The sequence below is a fragment of the Lynx canadensis genome, chromosome A2 (genome assembly GCF_007474595.2).
Source record: "Lynx canadensis isolate LIC74 chromosome A2, mLynCan4.pri.v2, whole genome shotgun sequence".
NCBI lineage: Eukaryota > Metazoa > Chordata > Mammalia > Carnivora > Felidae > Lynx > Lynx canadensis.
In genome coordinates, this window is record NC_044304.2 from 144,986,034 (window position 1) to 145,003,552 (window position 17,519).

The 17,519-nt window shown below is 38.9% G+C and overlaps 1 protein-coding gene across 2 annotated transcripts in view; it reads right to left on the reverse strand.

Moving 5' to 3' along the window:
* TNPO3 (transportin 3) overlaps positions 1–17,519 on the reverse strand; it is an 80,101-nt gene that overhangs the window by 43,252 nt on the left and 19,330 nt on the right. For both annotated transcript variants that reach the window (XM_030308398.1, XM_030308399.2), the window contains 3 exons: positions 5,965–6,165; positions 4,926–4,999; positions 3,292–3,448 (listed from right to left, as the gene is read on the reverse strand). In XM_030308398.1, the coding sequence (XP_030164258.1) occupies positions 3,292–3,448; positions 4,926–4,999; positions 5,965–6,165 (432 nt within the window). The remainder of the gene's footprint in view (positions 1–3,291; positions 3,449–4,925; positions 5,000–5,964; positions 6,166–17,519) is intronic.

Here is a 17,519-nt window from a genome sequence, read left to right on the forward strand (position 1 = left end):
TTGAAATTTTTAAAAGTTCAACACAATGTTTAGGAATGGCTCCCCCTGAATAGAAGACAAAAGTATAATACTGACAAAATGAGATGGAATAGAACGAATAAGGGAATGTGGGGGAAACCATGAAAAAGGTTTTAAGAGGTCTTTGGTACCTTGGATTACAGCCAGCCTATTTTTCCTGGCAATTATGGACTAATTTCATTTTCTAGATTCTGTAACATGACAAGCGACGTGACACAATTATAGACCTTATTAAGTTTAAGTACCACAGGGAAAAATTTTTCAGATGTCATCACAACAAATCAAGCTATTGTCTGTTGTCAATTACGAGGAAGTGTTAGTCAAGCATATGACTGGAGAGTCCAAGCGGCTGCTGCACTTGACCACTGTCCCAGTAATGATGACTGTAAGGACTGTAGTGTCAAGTGGATTCTTTTGACTTTACTTAAGTGCTTACAAAAAGAAAATGACAGGGGTGACTGGGTGGCTCAGTCAGTTAAGCATCCAACTCCAGCTCAGGTCATGATCTCACAGTTCATGGGTTTGAGCCCTGAGTCAGGTTCTCTGCTGTCAGTGTAGAGCCTGCTTCGGATGCTCAGTCCCTCTCTCTCTCTGCCCCTCCCCGGCTAGTTCTCTCTCTCGTTCTCTCTCTCTAAAATAAATAAACTTTAAGAAAGAAAAAAAACGAAACAAAGAAAATCACAAGCTCGGGTCCCTTAACTCAATTTAAGCCACAGTCTGAGAACCAAAGCTTCCACAACCACTGTAAATGAGGCCCTTATTTTGTGTAGCTACAGGGCTAATATTTATACACAAAATTGTGTGGCTTGCTGAATTACAAACAACAGCTGAAATCACAATCTCGTAAGATTTCTCATGTGGAAAGTAGGAAATTGTAAAGCATGGGATTCTGAAACTTGGAATGGAGACATGTGGTTGGACCCTAATGAAACAGTCTTGAACTCCCAGATTACCACATCTCCCTTACTAGAAGTAGTCTGCCTTCCAGTGTCTGAGAAGATGCCTTCTTCAGCTGGAAAGCCCTGTAATAACCTTATCTAAGATAGGTGCTTTCAAAGGGATGCCTATTCTCTTCAAGACCTACCACAACCATTTCCTGTGCCACCCATAATTATGGCCAAATCTTAGCACGTTCCAGGGGACAGGTACCCACAGAGGAAATAACTAAGAGAACTCTGTAACTTTGCTACCATGTATATGAAGAAACCTAGAGAACATATGCGGAAGTGATTCTAAGGGTGTTAGACCAAGAGACACTGGAATATACCACTAAACTGAGGTAAACTCATTGATATGAATGTACTTCCTAGAGAGTCTGGATTTAATGAGTATATGGCACCCCTGAGAAGTACCAATAGGAAGGAAAATCACAGTACAAATATCTAGGATTTGGGAGTAAACCTATACCTTCTCTTTTGAGAAACAAGCTTCTGGCTTGCTACTGATTCTTGGCAGAGATTAAACATATGCCTGAGGTTCCCATCATGAACTGAGTATTGTGTGAATTACCTAAACATAAGGTTGGGTATGCATAACAGCAACCTGTCATTGAACAGATATGGAATATAAGAGACTGAGTTCAAAAGGGTGTAAGAAAGTTGCACAAGCAGGCAGATCAGATTCCTCTGACACCAACTCTTCTTGCATTGATTCATCTCCCTCAATCCATGCCTGTTGCTTCCTGCCTCTAGTGATGCTCCTTAAAACTAGATAACTAAAGAAGAAAACTCAAGCTTGGATTACAGATGATCTGTCCAACATCATGCTGGTATCACCTAAAGGTGGACAGCTGCAGAATTACAGGCCCACATAGGGGCTGTAGTGAAGGACAGTGAGTGGTTGAAGGAAAATTCTTATGGGCAGAACTTCAAGCAATAGAATTCATTGTTCACCACATGTGGAGTAAGAGATGACTGAAAATATGGATCTACAATATGGGGCACCTGGGTGGCTCAGTCGATTAAGAGTCCAACTTCAGCTCAGGTCATGATCTCACAGTTCGTGGGTTTGAGCCCCTCGTCGGGCTCGGTGCTGACAGCTCGGAGCCTGGAGCCTACTTCAGATGCTGTCTCCCTCTTACTCTGCCCCTCCCCTGTTTGCACTCTGTCTCTCTCTCTCTCTCTCTCTCTCAAAAATAAATAAATATTAAGAAAAAAAAGAAAATATGGATCTACATGTATTTATGGACAATTTTCAGTGCTATGGATGATCAGGGATTTGGAAGAAGCATGGTCAGAAGATTGGTGACAAGAAGTCTGAGGCAGAAGTACATATGAATGGTATACAAATAGGCACAGACTGTGGAGTGATTTCTGTCCTGTGTGAATACAGAGGAATCTTTCAATGACAGAGGGACAAAATGACAAACTCTATAATATCAGTCTCTTTCCCCAGCCACCCAGTGCTTACTCAATGGCCTCATAAACAAAGTGGCCACAGTAGCAGGGATGGAGGCTACACTAGAATTAACGTGGACTTCCACTAAGTTAAAACTACTGATGAGTATCAAACCTGCCAACAGCAGAGACCAACACTGAGTCCCTAAAATGGCACCATCAGCCATAGGAACCAGATTGACTGATTATGTTGCACTTCTATCACAAAGGAAGCAGAGATTTGAAGGACAAGACTCATAGGAAGAAAGGAAGGAAGAGACTCATATTCTGGATATGGATATGCCTTCCCTGCTTGCAATGCTTCTGTCGGCAATGTATCATTTATGGATTCACCGAATGCCATATCCAACCATATGGAATCCTGTCTAATCAAGGAACTCATATCAGGGTAAAGGATGTATAGTAAACAGCGAATCTGAGCTCTGTTGGTTTTGAGATCTTGGTCCTAAGGAAGGAATGCTTCCACCAGGAAAACACAAACATGATTCCAGTAAGTTGGAATAAAGTCCACCACCTGGACAATTTGGGCTTCCTATGCCACTGAACCAATAGGGAAAAAAAGGGCAGGGGGTTAATCTGTAGGCTGGAGTGACTGATCCCAAAAACCAAGGAAAAACTGAGTTCCTTCTACACAATGGAAGCAAGAAGTTCTTGGTCTGGAACCCAGAGAATTTTCTAGAGAGCTTCTTAGTAATTCACGCTCAATAGTAAAGATTAATGTAAAACTACAGAAGCAACAACAAAAAACAGCAGGATTGCTGATGGCTCAGATTCTTTGGGAATGAAGGTGTGGGTCACAATACTGATATTGAATTAGAAAATAACAACCATGGCTTTTTGCCTCTAGGGAGCAACTTAGTATTTTAAGCTTCCTCACCAATAGAGATACCACTGTACTAGAGTAGAAAGCCAAATCTTCTATAATTTCTGTGCGCCGGTTAGCTCCAATTCGTAAGGAACGGCTATGTACTTCTTCAGGTAACACTGTAAGGATCTCCAGCAAAAAAGGCAGAGAAGTTACATCATTGCTATATCTGGAAAAGAAAAGGGGAGAGACAGAAGTTACTTAAAGTCAGAAAATAATCACATAAGATAACAACAGGCCTCAGAATAACCTACAAAAGCAGCATTTTTACTACTGCTAAAGTGGAAAAGATACATATGTAATTTTTTGGAGAGGTATCTGGAGATCAAAATTTCAACTTGTATAATCTTTGACCTAGCAATTCCACTTCCAGAAATTTCTCTCTCAGAAAAATCTCACATACACATGCAAAGTATACAAAAATATGCACTGTGGTATTTTTATAATAACAAAAAACTGGGAAAATATAAAGGTCCTCCATAGTTAGGATAAAAAAGGTTACAGACAGTCATACAATGGAACATACACAGCCATTATACTGAATGAAATATCTATGTCCTAACATGAAAAGATGTCCACAATGTATTAAGTAAAAAAAGTATATGGAATATATTACATATGAACAAATGAATACATAGTACATTAAAATGTATATGCACTTATTTTAAAATGCTTAAGAGAAAAGTCTGGAAGGCTATACAGCCAATCATTAATAGTGATTACTCATGAAATATAGGAATAGGGAGACAGAAAGGCTTTTACCCTGAAACCTTCCATACTATTAGAATTTTTTCAAGAAGCATGTGTTAATTTTCTTAGTAAACATTTTCTTAAAACAAAAAAAATAAATTATCCATATAAAGGCCTTAATGATGCACTGTAGTGGGAGGTAAAAAGGACATCCACTTTGTTCAAAAATAATTTTCTTAACCAAAATGCAAGCAAATACCAAGATTATCTTGCCAAGACCATGAGGAAATGCTTTTATTCAAAGTAGCAGGCTCTGTGTATCTAAAAATGATACTGTCCTTTTGAACAGATAAGAAACAAACCCCAATTAATAAGAACTTTTATGCATAATGACTTTAAAAAAAATTTTTAATGTTCATTTTTATTTCTGAGAGAGACAGAGAGAGAGATGAAAGCACGCATGGGGGAGGGGCAGAGAGAGGGAGACAGAGGATCCCAAGTGGGCTCCACACTGACAACAGAGAGCCCAATGTGGTGCTCGAACTCACAAACTGTGAGATCATGACCTGAGCCAAAGTCGGACACTTAACTAACTGAGCCACCCAGGGCCTCATATGACTTTCAATTTAATAATCTTTAAACATTCTGACAATGTTTTTATAGAACTGCTGACATGTCAGTTAGTGGGAGTGACCCACAAGACTGCGAAAGACTTTGTTGCAGTTAATTCAAGGAACATGTGTGTGTAATTTTAAGGGCCTTTTATGTCCCACGCAACATACTTCTGTAATACTTAAATTTTAAATGATTTTCTTTTAATCCAACAAAAGTTAATAATAAATAATTCTACGTTAAGGGTTTGGGAAAATACTCCAAATATCTAGCTAATGCTAACAAATTTCTCTTTGTAGCTTAATAGTTATTCCAAATGCTAGTATACAGTCAGTACAACTTACTTTTCCACCAATGTTTGCACACATCCCTTCCAGGAAGGCATCTGTAGTGCAAGATCTGCTATTGCTAAAGCCAGCTGAATAAGAGAGAATAAATAAATGAATCGATGAACAGATACAGGGTTACCATCAACACTAGTTGGCAAGCAAAGAAACTAAACTTTTTCCAAACAATATGACAACGAAGACTGACACCCCCCCTACCTCTCCTCACCTCCACAACTACATATCCATGTAAACTCTTCTGGGCTGGCTACCAATTGCTAGGATTTAAAAAGTTAACCTCTAAAAATGAAAAAAACCAAAACAACAAAAAGAAGCCAGAAAGAACACACTATAGATTTTCCTCAGAATACATTAATACTTACTTTTATTTGGCAATACCATAGAACTTCACGGACAGATAAATTATACTTTGCCAAAAGGCCAAAGCTACTGACAAAGTCAGCCCTTTGACTCACTTCTCAAGTAATGGAATGCCATTTCCCTTCTCTTTCCATTTCTCATCTTGAAGCCTTAGGCAAAAGCCTCCTTCCTCTTCAAGGGCACTTCTACGCCAGGCAGAGAACACATGTGAGTATGTATTCACTAAAGCTTCCAGTTTTCCTTTCCAATGTATTTCCCAGTCTAAGGGGGAAAGGCCAGATGGTTCACTATTTCATTCATGAGAATTTTACCAGCCAATTGATCCAGAAAGGATTTTTTTTAAAGCAACTATGTAGACTTCTGACCCAGAACAGTAAACAGTACTTTTATCATCTGCAATTTTAACAGTGGGGTGGGGGGAAGGGCACATTCCTGCCTGTGAAAACTTCTACTCACCTCCCCCACTTCTGGTATTTAAATTGGTTTTAAATCAAATGAACTCTAAGATCAATATAGAAGATTTACATTTTCACTTTCTATCCACTTAAGAATATAGCAATGAGTCTGTAATAAAGTTGTTAACATTACTTAACATGGCCTAGCAATGTCAATCAAAATTAATTTGATGAATCCAAATGACCTTACAAATTTCCCTAATGAGAAGCACAGGATTTACCTGCGTTACAATGACAGGTGACAAGTCTTTCAAGTTCTGGATATGGGTTAGTAATGAGTCCCGTAAAGAGGCATGAGAGTCTGTGGGGAGCTCATAAAATGAGGTCTGAATCTTCATTTTCATGGTCTGTGCAGCAAAATAGCATGATTCCACATCCTGTCGGATCTGTAACAATTGGTCTGAAATCTCCCATGCATGAACCTGAAAGCAGACCAAACAAAAATGTCTTAAAGATTATTTTACTAAATAATTTTAATGTATCTCAATACACATAAAAACACATATAGACCAAAGTATAACAAAAATCTGACAAGCTAAATCACCCACTAATTCAGCCAATACCTCAAACTATGTATTTATAGGCCCTGTTCAACAAAAGTATTACCTAAATTCTTCTGACTCATTCTGGGAAGGCATGAGAGTTATCAATCAGGTCAATAGATCTAATCTTGCTGATCAGAATCATTAATTGTGTAGGGGGGAGAGTATGAAGAAAAAAAAGTCCCAAAAGCTCCTACTAAAACTGGCACTGTGTAACTTCCAAACCTATCTATACGTTGGATGTTTCTTTTCCACCTGAATAAACTTTTGTTCACTCTGAGAATGGAGTCTAGAAACCATTTTAATATACCTATAAATAGGAGAATATATTTCATATTGGTCTCAATAAGCCTACCTTTCAGTCTTTAGTTCCTGAATAAGACAGCAAAAAAATTATCTCACCCCAAGTGAATATTTCTCATACTCCTATTATTTTCTGATGTATTTATGTTTGGCATAGTACTACACATAATGCTAAAATCATTTTCACAGGAGAAAATAAATATATCTATTAAAATAATAATGGAACAAAAGCACAGGAATTGGTCTCTAACAGCCAGGCACAGTTATAAAAGAGAGTTCTATTTTGAAAGATAACTTTGGGAACAAAGTCCAGTACTACACAGCAGACAACTAATTAACAACTGATAAAATTCTAATCTAATTCTACTAAACTGCCTCTTCTTGGGAGAAGGCTAAAATGTCTGGCAATAAGGAACTGAAGAAAAAGTTTCAATCTTAGTTCAGGAGTAAAGGCAATTGTGAAAAGAGATCACATAGATCTGCCTAGTCAATGTCTTATGATGATAGAGTACTTCACAAGTAATATATAATGATTCTTCAAGATCTTTCCAAAGATAAACAGAAGTTAAGGAAGAGAAACAGGTAGAATAAATGGTCTGCACAAATTCCCAAAGTAAACTGAAAACAGAGAGACCCTGAAATTCATGACAGGTTTATTAACATAAAACAGCTTTCGGGGCACCTGGGTAGCTCAGTCGGTTAAGTGTCCAACTCTTGGTTTCGGCTCATGTCATGATCTCATGGGGTTTGTGAGTTTGAGCCCTGCATCGGGCTCTGCACTAATAGTGCTCACTGAGACTGCTTAGGATTCTCTCTGCCCCCCCCCCCCCCCCCCCCGTCATGTCCTCTCTCTCTCTCCCTCTCTCTCTCTCAAAATAAATAAACTTAAAACAAATTCTTAAAAAAAACCCAAACCTTTAGCATTCAAATAAGATGGTGGAAAATAAGCATGAAACATTGTATCACAAAAAATCTTCCAGTCACCTAAGTTTTTAGCTATTCAGTATCTAACCAGTAACTCAAGCACACCTGTAGTTTAATGACATCAAAATATATTTTGCTCAAACTGATATTTTATAGTCGAGTCTTTTTTTCTTTTTTTGTTATTTTTAAAAAAAATTTTTTAAGTTTATTTTTTTTTTTTTTTAAATTTTTTTTCAACGTTTATTTATTTTTGGGACAGAGAGAGACAGAGCATGAACGGGGGAGGGGCAGAGAGAGAGGGAGACACAGAATCGGAAACAGGCTCCAGGCTCTGAGCCATCAGCCCAGAGCCCGACGCGGGGCTCGAACTCACGGACCGCAAGATCGTGACCTGGCTGAAGTCGGACGCTTAACCGACTGCGCCACCCAGGCGCCCCAAGTTTATTTATTTTTGACAGAGACGGAGTACAAACATGAGCGGGGGAGGTGCAGAGAGAGAGAGGGAGACACAGAATCTGAAGTAGGCTCCAGGCTCCCTCCAAGCTGTCAACACAGAGCCTGACACGGGGCTCGAACTCAGGAACTGTGAGATCATGACCTAGGCCGAAGTTGGACACTTAACCGACTGAGCCACCCAGGCGTCCAGTTTTTTTTTTTTTTTTTTTTTTTTTTTTTTTTTTTAATGGTTATTTTTGAGAAAGAGAGTGCAAGCAGGGGAGGAGCAGAGAGAGAGAGGGAGACACAGAATCCAAAGCAGGCTCCAGGTTCCGCTTAACTGAGCCACCCAGGGACCCCTAATCTTTTCTTTTTCCTTTTTTTAAAGTAAGCTCTATAGCCAACATGGGGCTTGAAATGATGACCCTGAGATCAAGAGCTGCATGCTCTACTGACTGAGCCAGGCAGGCACCCCTCAAACTGACATTAAAAAAAATAATTGCAGAAAGATTCTATGAAGCCTTGTAATCTCCATAAATGCCCTCATAAAAACACACCAATTAACGAACAAAATTAAAGCACTATGGACATTTAAAACAAAACCGGATATTATTTAGTTATCTCTAAGAACCCCAAAATAGGGGCGCCTGGGTGGCGCAGTCGGTTAAGCGTCCGACTTCAGCCAGGTCACGATCTCGCGGTCCGTGAGTTCGAGCCCCGCGTCGGGCTCTGGGCTGATGGCTCAGAGCCTGGAGCCTGTTTCCGATTCTGTGTCTCCCTCTCTCTCTCTGCCCCTCGCCCGTTCATGCTCTGTCTCTCTCTGTCCCAAAAATAAATAAACGTTGAAAAAAAAATTAAAAAAAAATAAGAACCCCAAAATATAAGTTGCTGGAGACAAACCAGTAACATCTATAAGACCCGTGTAGTTTCAGCTTCAGTAAAAGCAGAAGCAGAGGAAAACAACAGGGTATCTAATGGATCTAAGAGCAGAGGAAAACCTATAGAGCCAAAAGATATTCAATGGAAAGAAAGAACAGACAGACAATTTGAGAACTGAAAGTGGAAGAGTTTTGTCTAATCCAAAAGCAGGTGAGTAAAAGAGGCCTACATTAAATCTAAGGAGATGGTGCAGTCTAGCTCCTATAAACTCTTGTAATTGGAAGGACAGGATAGGACTCCAAACTGAGGACAAGTGCTGTGAACTGAATCAAAATAATGCAGAACAAGTAAAATGAGACAAAGGAAGAAAAGGAGAAGGTAACAAAGCTAAGAAATCTTAGGAATCAAACTACCATATTTGTAAATACTATCAGAAAACAACAGAAAACGAAGTTCTTTGAAGATGAAAATACTACCCTTAACCACACCTCCTAAAGTTCAGAAAGACTAATTTCACACACAAAAAAACAACTGAGGTCAAATGCTATATAGCTACAGGAGGAAAAAGAAAATAATGAACAGAATAACGTCTTTACAAGGAAAGTAGGCCAGAAAAACATTAAAAAAAAATTTTTTTTTAACGTTTATTTTCGAGACAGAGACAAACAGAGTATGAGCGGGGTACAGGCAGAGTGAGAGGGAGACACAGAATCCGAAGCAGGCTCCAGGCTCTGAGCTGTCAGCACAGAGCCCAACGTGGGGCTCGAACCCACGAGCTGTGAGATCATGACCTGAGCCGAAGTCAGATGCTCACCCGACTGAGCCACCCAGGCACCCCTAGAAAAACATTTTTAAAACTAGCCTAAAGTCCAAAGGACATAGAAGCCAACGTGAAAGGGCTCAATGGCCAAAGATAAAAAACCTAGTGTAAGAAAGTAGATTATTACGATAGTGTTGGGTTATAACTCAAAAACAAAGCAAATACCCATGAGTCCACAATGATGTGAATAATGATCGAATAAATAACTGCAGAGAAGTTATCTGTAAGATGTAAGACATCTTTTTTTTTTACAGAAGAATGCTTAGTTAATAAATGTAAGAAGGAATGAGAAAAATAGACAATCACTATTTCAATACCACAGTAATAATTGCTACAGCAAGATTCATGGATGGGGGATAAAATCAGTGCACTTTAAAAAGAAACAGGGTATATCAAAGCATCTCCCCAAAATATTTATTGGTCTTAATACATGTCCACAAATTCTTGGACAATTACTATGTAAGAACTCGGACTACTCTGCTGGAGAGACAATGTAAAGACACCTAAAACTACATGTAAACAAGAGGAGCCCAGCTAAGTCCAGCCTTCCAGCCATTTCTACCAGAGTGTCAGGCATGTAAACAAAGTCATCTTAGAACCTCCAGACCAGCCCATCCACCAAACTTCATGGAACAGAATTATCATCTACAGAGCCCTGCTAGAATTTGTGACCTACAAAATTAAGAGATACAATAAAAGGATTTTTGTTTTAAGTCAATAAGTTTTAGGGTAATTTGCTTCACAGTAGATCACAAGAACAAACCACCAAATATTATGTGCATCTTGATAAAAGAGGATACCAGAATGACAAGAGGATCAAATCTGTGTGTCACCAAGTCTCTGGATCCCCTGGCAATTTGCAGGAAATACAGAGGAGACTAGAACTGACTCATAAGTATACAACTGGCAAAATCCACACTTAGGAAATTCAACAGGTCAAATGGCCCAGATTCTTCAACAGTTAAATAATCTATATATAAAGAGAACCTACAGATTAAAAGACACTCAAAACACATATTCTTAAAAACGGCAGCAAGGGGCTCCTGGGTAGCTAAGTTGATTAACCATTTGACTTCGGCTCTGGTCATGATCTCACGGTTCTTGAGTTCAAGCCCAGCATAGAGTTCTGTGCTAACAGCACAGAGCCTGCTTTGGATTCTCTGTCTCCCTCTCTGTGCTCCTCCCCAGCTCATGCATGCACACACACTCTCTCTCAAAAATAAATATTAAGGGGCACCTGGGTGGCTCAGTAGGTTAAGTGTCTGAGTTCAGCTCGGGTCATGATCTCATGGTCTGTGAGTTCGAGCCCCACGTCGGGCTCTGTGCTAACAGCTCAGATCCTGGAGCCTGCTTCAGATTCTGGGTCTCCCTCTCTTTCTCCTCCTTCCCAACTCATGCTCTATCTCTCTGTCTCTCAAAAATAAATAAACGGGGGCGCCTGGGTGGCGCAGTCGGTTAAGCGTCCGACTTCAGCCAGGTCACGATCTCGCGGTCCGTGAGTTCGAGCCCCGCGTCGGGCTCTGGGCTGATGGCTCAGAGCCTGGAGCCTGTTTCCGATTCTGTGTCTCCCTCTCTCTCTGTCCCTCCCCCGTTCATGCTCTGTCTCTCTCTGTCCCAAAAATAAATAAACGTTGAAAAAAAAAAATTTAAAAAAAAAAAATAAATAAACGTTAAAAACTTAAAAAAAAAAATTAAAACAACAACAGGGGTGCATGGGCAGCTCAGTCAGTTGATTGTTGGACTCTTGATTTCAGCTCAGGTCACCATCTCACACTTCATGGGTTCGAGCCCCCCCATCAGGCTCCACGCTGACAATACAGAGCCTGCTTGTGATTCCCCGCACGCTCGCTCATAAAAATAAATAAAAAATAAACTTAAAAAACAACAACAACACAGCAAGACTAAAAACTATAAAGAAATACAAAGAAAGAATTACTATCAAAGGACAGTGGTTACCTTTAGGGAGAAGGAAGCAGTTATGTCAAACAAAGCACAAGGAAAACTTCTGGAATGGCCAGGAGAGTTCTATTTCTTGACTTGGGTGGTAACTATATGGATACCCACATTCAGTAATTTACCAGGTTATACATTCGTCCCATGCTGTTTTCTGTATCTGTGTTTAAAAACCAAACTGGAGCGACAAAACAAACTAAAAACTTCAATGTAAAAGTTCATTACTGGGGTAAGCATCCGACTTCAGCTCAGCTCATGATCTCGAGGTTCATGAGTTTGAGCCCCACATTAGGTTCGGTGCTGACAGCTCAGGGCCTGGAACCTGCTTCAGATCCTGTGTCTCTCCCTCTCTCTGCCCCTCCCCCACTCATGCTCTGTCTCTCTCAAAAATAAACATTAAAAAAAATTACAAAAAAAGGAAAAGTTCATTAATTGTACAATGAATGCCATACTGTGCTTTAATCTGAATGGCAGAAACCAGTAAAACTTCCAATTGTATCATTCTGGGTTATCTATATTTCTAACTTACATCTTTCTACCTCTTTAAAAGTAGAGATCTTGGGGAGCCTGGGTGGCACAGCTGGTTAGGCATCTGACTCTTGGTTTCAGCTCACGTCATGATCTCACAGTTCATGGGTTTGGGCCCCACATCAGGCTCCGTGGTGTTGGCGCAGAGCCTGCTAGAGATTCTCTCACACCCTCTCTCTCTGCCCCTCTTCTACTCGTTCTCTCTCTCAAAATAAATGTTTCAAAATAAATAAAACAAACATAGAGATCTCAAAAGGAAGGGCAGAATCAAAAGTCAAAACAAAACAAAACACTACTTTCTTGTGGACTGTTAAACTTGGGGGTAGGAGTGCAAAGATTTATTTTTCAAGCATCTTTTTTAGACTTTTTTAAAAAGTAACCTCTACACCCAATATCTCACAAACCCAAGATCAAGAACAGCATGCTCTTCTGACTGAGCCAGCCACATGGCCCAAAAGTAACACATACTAAAAACAACCAATGGGACAAGAAGGGAAACTGAAAATATCTTAAAAGAAACTGGAAACACAACATACCAAAATTTTTTTTTTTTATTAAATTTTTTTTTTTGACATTTATTTATTTTTGAGACAGAGAGAGACAGAGCATGAACAGGGGAGGGTCAGAGAGAGGGAGACACAGAATCTGAAACAGGCTCCAGGCTCCTAGCTGTCAGCACAGAGCCCGACGCGGGGCTCGAACTCACGGACCGCAAGATCATGACGTGAGCCGAAGTCGGCCGCTCAACCAACTGAGCCACCCAGGCGCCCCTCAAAATTTTTGAGATGCAGCAACAACAGCTCCAAGAGGGAAATTTATAGTTACACACATTTATGTTAGAAAAGAAAAAATGTCTCAGATCGACAACCTAACCTTATACCTTAAGGAACTAGAAAAAGAACATACTTAGCCCAAAACTAGCAAAAAATAAATACTGGAAGAATAAAAGTTGGAGCAAAGATAAACAAAATAGAGAATAGAAAAACAAAGATTTGATTCTCTGAAAAGATCCAAAAAATGCACAAACCTTTATCTATGTTAACTAAGAAAAAAGAAATAAAATTAAAATGGGGACATTACCACCAATTTTACAGAAATTAAAAAAAAGATTTTAAGAGGGGTGCCTGGGTGGCTCAGTAGCTTAACCATCTGACTCCAGCTCAGGTCAAGATCTCAAGGTTCATGGGTGCAAGTCCCACATCGGGTTCTGTGATGACAGCTTGGAGCCTGGAGCCTGTTTCGGATTCTGTCTCTGTCTCCCCCATGCTTGCGTGCTCTCTCTCTCTCTCTCAAAAATAAACATTAAAAAAAAAATTTTTTTAAGATTTTAAGGGTTACTATGAACAACAACTATGTACCAACAAACTGGATAGTCTAGATGAAATGGATAAACTGCCAGAAACATACAATGTACCAAGACTGAATCCAGAAGGAATAGAAAATCTAAATAGACTATATTACTATAACTAATAAAAAGATTGAATCAGTCATCAAAAATCTTCCAATAAAAAAAAAAAATCTTCCAATAAAGAAAAGCCCAAGGCCAGATGGCTTTACTGGTATATTCTACCAAACATTTAAGGAAAATCAACTTTTCTCAAACTCTTCCAAAATACTGAAGAGAAGAGGGAAAACTTCCTAATTTATTCTATGAAGAGAGCACTACTCTGATACTAAAGCCAAAGATATTACAAGAAAACTAGACTGGGCACCTGGGCGGCTCAATTGTTTAAATGTCCAACTTTGGCTCATGACATGATCTCTATGGTTTGTGAGTTCGAGTCTCACGCTGGGCTGTCTGCTGTCAGCACAGAGCCCACTTTAGAAGCTCTATTCCTTTGTCTCTCTGCCCCTCTCCCACTTGCACAGTCTCTGTCTCTCAAAAATAAACATTAAAAAAAAAAAAAAAACTACAGACCAATATCCCTTACAAATATTCATGCAAAAACCCTCAGGAATATGCTAACAAACCAAATCCAACAGTACATTAAAGGATTATCCACCACGACCAAGTGGGATTTATTCAAGGAATGCAAGGTGGTTCAACATACAAAAATCAAAGAATGAAGAATGAAGGAGAAAAAGACATAAACATCTCAATTGATGCAGAAAAAGCATCTGTCAAAACTTAACACTCAACAAACTAGGAAAAGAAGGAAACTATCTCAACATAGAAAAGAACCATATATGAAAAACCCACAATGAACATCTTACTCAATGGTCACTGACAGCTTTTCAAAACTCTTAGACCAGAAACAAGACAAGGATCCCCACTTTTGCCACGTAAATTCAACACAGCATTGTGTTGGAAGTTCCAGCCAAAGCAATTAAGCAAGAAAAAGAAATAAAAGGTATTCAAATTAGGCAGGATGGGGTAAAATGATGGTTATTCACATTTGGCATGATCTTCTATGTAGAAAACCCTGAAGCTTCCTCAAAAACCTTTTAGAACTAATAAATGAAGTCAGCGAAGTTGGAAACTACAAAATCAACACCCCAAAATCAGTTTTTATACATTAACAATGAACAAGTTGAAAAGGAAATTAAGAAAATTGCATTTACAATAGCATTGAAAAGAACTGAATACTCAGGAATGGAGAAAGAAGGCAAAGAGACTTGTTTTGTACATTGAAAACTACAAAACTGCTGAAAGAAATTAAAGACATCATCAATAAATGGAAAGACATCCTGTGTGCAAGGACTGGAAGACTTACTATTATTGTCAATACTATCCAAAGCCATCTACAGATTCAATGTAATCCCTATCAAAATCCCAATTATGTTTTTTAGCAGAAATGAAAAATCCATCAGAAAATCTACATGGAATCTCAAAGGACCCCCAGAGGGCCCAAACAGTCTTAAAAAAGAACAAAATTGGAGGTCTCACATTTCCCAATTTCAAAAGTTATTGTAAAACCAGAATACTCAAAACAGTATGGTCCTGGCATAAAGACACAGATAAACCAATGGAATAAACAAAGAGCCTAGAAATAACCCCCCACAAATATAGTCAAATTATCTTCGACAAGGGTGCCAAAACTGCACAGTGGGGAAAGGAGAATCTCTTCAACAAGCCGAGTTGGGAAAAGTAGACATCCATATGCAAAAGGAAGAAGGTAGACCCATGTACAAAATTAACTCAAAATACATTAAATTAAGACCTAAATATAAGACCTGAAAACTGTAACTCCCCAAAGAAAACATAAGGGGGAAAACTTCATGACAATTATTTTGATGAGGATTTCACGGATATAACACTAAAAGCAAAGGAAACAAAAGTAAAAATAGACAAAAGAGACTATATCACACTTTGAAGCTTGTGCATAGCAAAAGAAATAATCAACAAAGTGAAAAAGCAACCTATGGAATGGGAGAGACTATTTGCAAACCATGTATCTGATAAAGGGTTAATGTCAGGAATATATAAAGAACTTCTACAACTCCAAACAAATAAACCAAATAACCCAATTTTAAAATGGACTTGAAAAGGCATTTCTTTAAAGACAATATAAAAATGACCAGCAAACACATGAAAAGATGCTCAACATCACTAGTAATCAGGGAAATGTAAATCCAAACTACAATTAGATATCACTTCACACCTGTTAAATGGCCACTATCAAAAGAAAAAAAAAACAGAAAATAAGTGTTGGTGAAGATGTGGAGATACTAGAACTCTTTGTGCACTGTTATAAAACAGTAAATGTAAATAAAACAGCACAGATGCTATGGAAAACAATATGGAGGTTACTCAAAAATTAAAAATAGAATTACTATATGATCCAACACTCCACTTCTGGATATATATCTTAGAAAGATATTTACACACCCATGTACACTGCAGCATTGTTCACAATAGCCAAAAGTTGAAAACAACTCAAATGTTAATTGACAGATGAATGGATAAATAAAATGTGGTATATACTTAGCAATGACATATTATTCAGTCTTAAAAAAATAAGGAAGTACCATTACATGCTATAACATGAATAAACCTTGAGGACATTATGTTAAACAAGTAAGTCACAAAAAGGCAAAAGCTGCATTATTCCACTTATATGAGGTATCTAAAGCAGTCAAAATTAGGGCCAGAAGGAGGGTGAGGTGGGGTATTTTTCAGTATGTCTAGAATTTCAGTCAGGCAGAATGGGAGTGGGGCTCAAGGGATCTATTATACAACAATGTATATGTGGTTGACAATATTATACCACATAACTGGAAACTGCTGGGAGGGTAAATTCATGTTATGCGTTTTTGGCCAACATTAAAAAAAGTATGGTATTGGGGGCACCTAGGTGGCTCAGTTGGTTGAGCATCTGACTCTTGGAGGTTGAGCATCTGACTCTTGGTTTCAGCTCAGGTGTGATCTCATGGTTTGTGGGTCTGAGCCCTGCACTGGGCTCTGCACTGACATTGTGGAGGCTGCTTGGGACACTCTCTCCCTCTCTCTGCCCCTCCCCTGCTCGCGTGCTCTCTCAAAATAAACATTAAAAAAAAAAAAAAAGTGTAGTACTGACATATGACAGACACAAGACCAACAGAATAGAATAGAGAACCCAGAAATAAATCCTTGCATATCTGGTCAAATGATTTTCAACAAGGACAACAGGACCCTTATTTTACATCATATACAAAAACTAACCCCAAAAGGGTCACAAACTAAATATTTTTATAAAACTATAAAACTCTTACAAGAAAACATAGGGTAAAAGCTTCATGAATATTGGATTCGAAAATGATTCTCAGATCAAAAGCACATACAGCAAAAGTAAAAGATAAACTGGACTATATCAAAATTTAAAATTTCTAATTATCAAAAGACAGGATAAATATGAAAAGGCCACCCACAAGTGGGAGAAAATATATGCAAATGATAAATTTCATAAGACGTTCATATCCAGAATATATAAAGAATCCCTACAACAAAAACCCTCAAACAACCCAATTAAAAAATGGGCAAAGGCCTGAATAGACACTTCTCCAAAAAGACACACAAATGACCAATAACCACATAAAAAAAAATGTTCAACATCACTATTCATTAGGGAAATGTAAATCAAAACCACAATGAGATACTTCATTCTCATTAGGATAGCTACTATCAAGAAAACAAAATGGTATTGGATGTGGAGAAACTGGCAAACTGTGCGTTGCTGGTGAGAATTTAAAATAGTACAGGGGCGCCTGGGTGGCGCAGTCGGTTAAGCGTCCGACTTCGGCCAGGTCACGATCTCGTGGTCCGTGAGTTCGAGCCCCGCGTCAGGCTCTGGGCTGATGGCTCGGAGCCTGGAGCCTGTTTCCGGTTCTGTGTCTCCCTCTCTCTCTGCCCCTCCCCCGTTCATGCTCTGTCTCTCTCTGTCCCAAAAATAAAGAAACGTTGAAAAAAAAATTT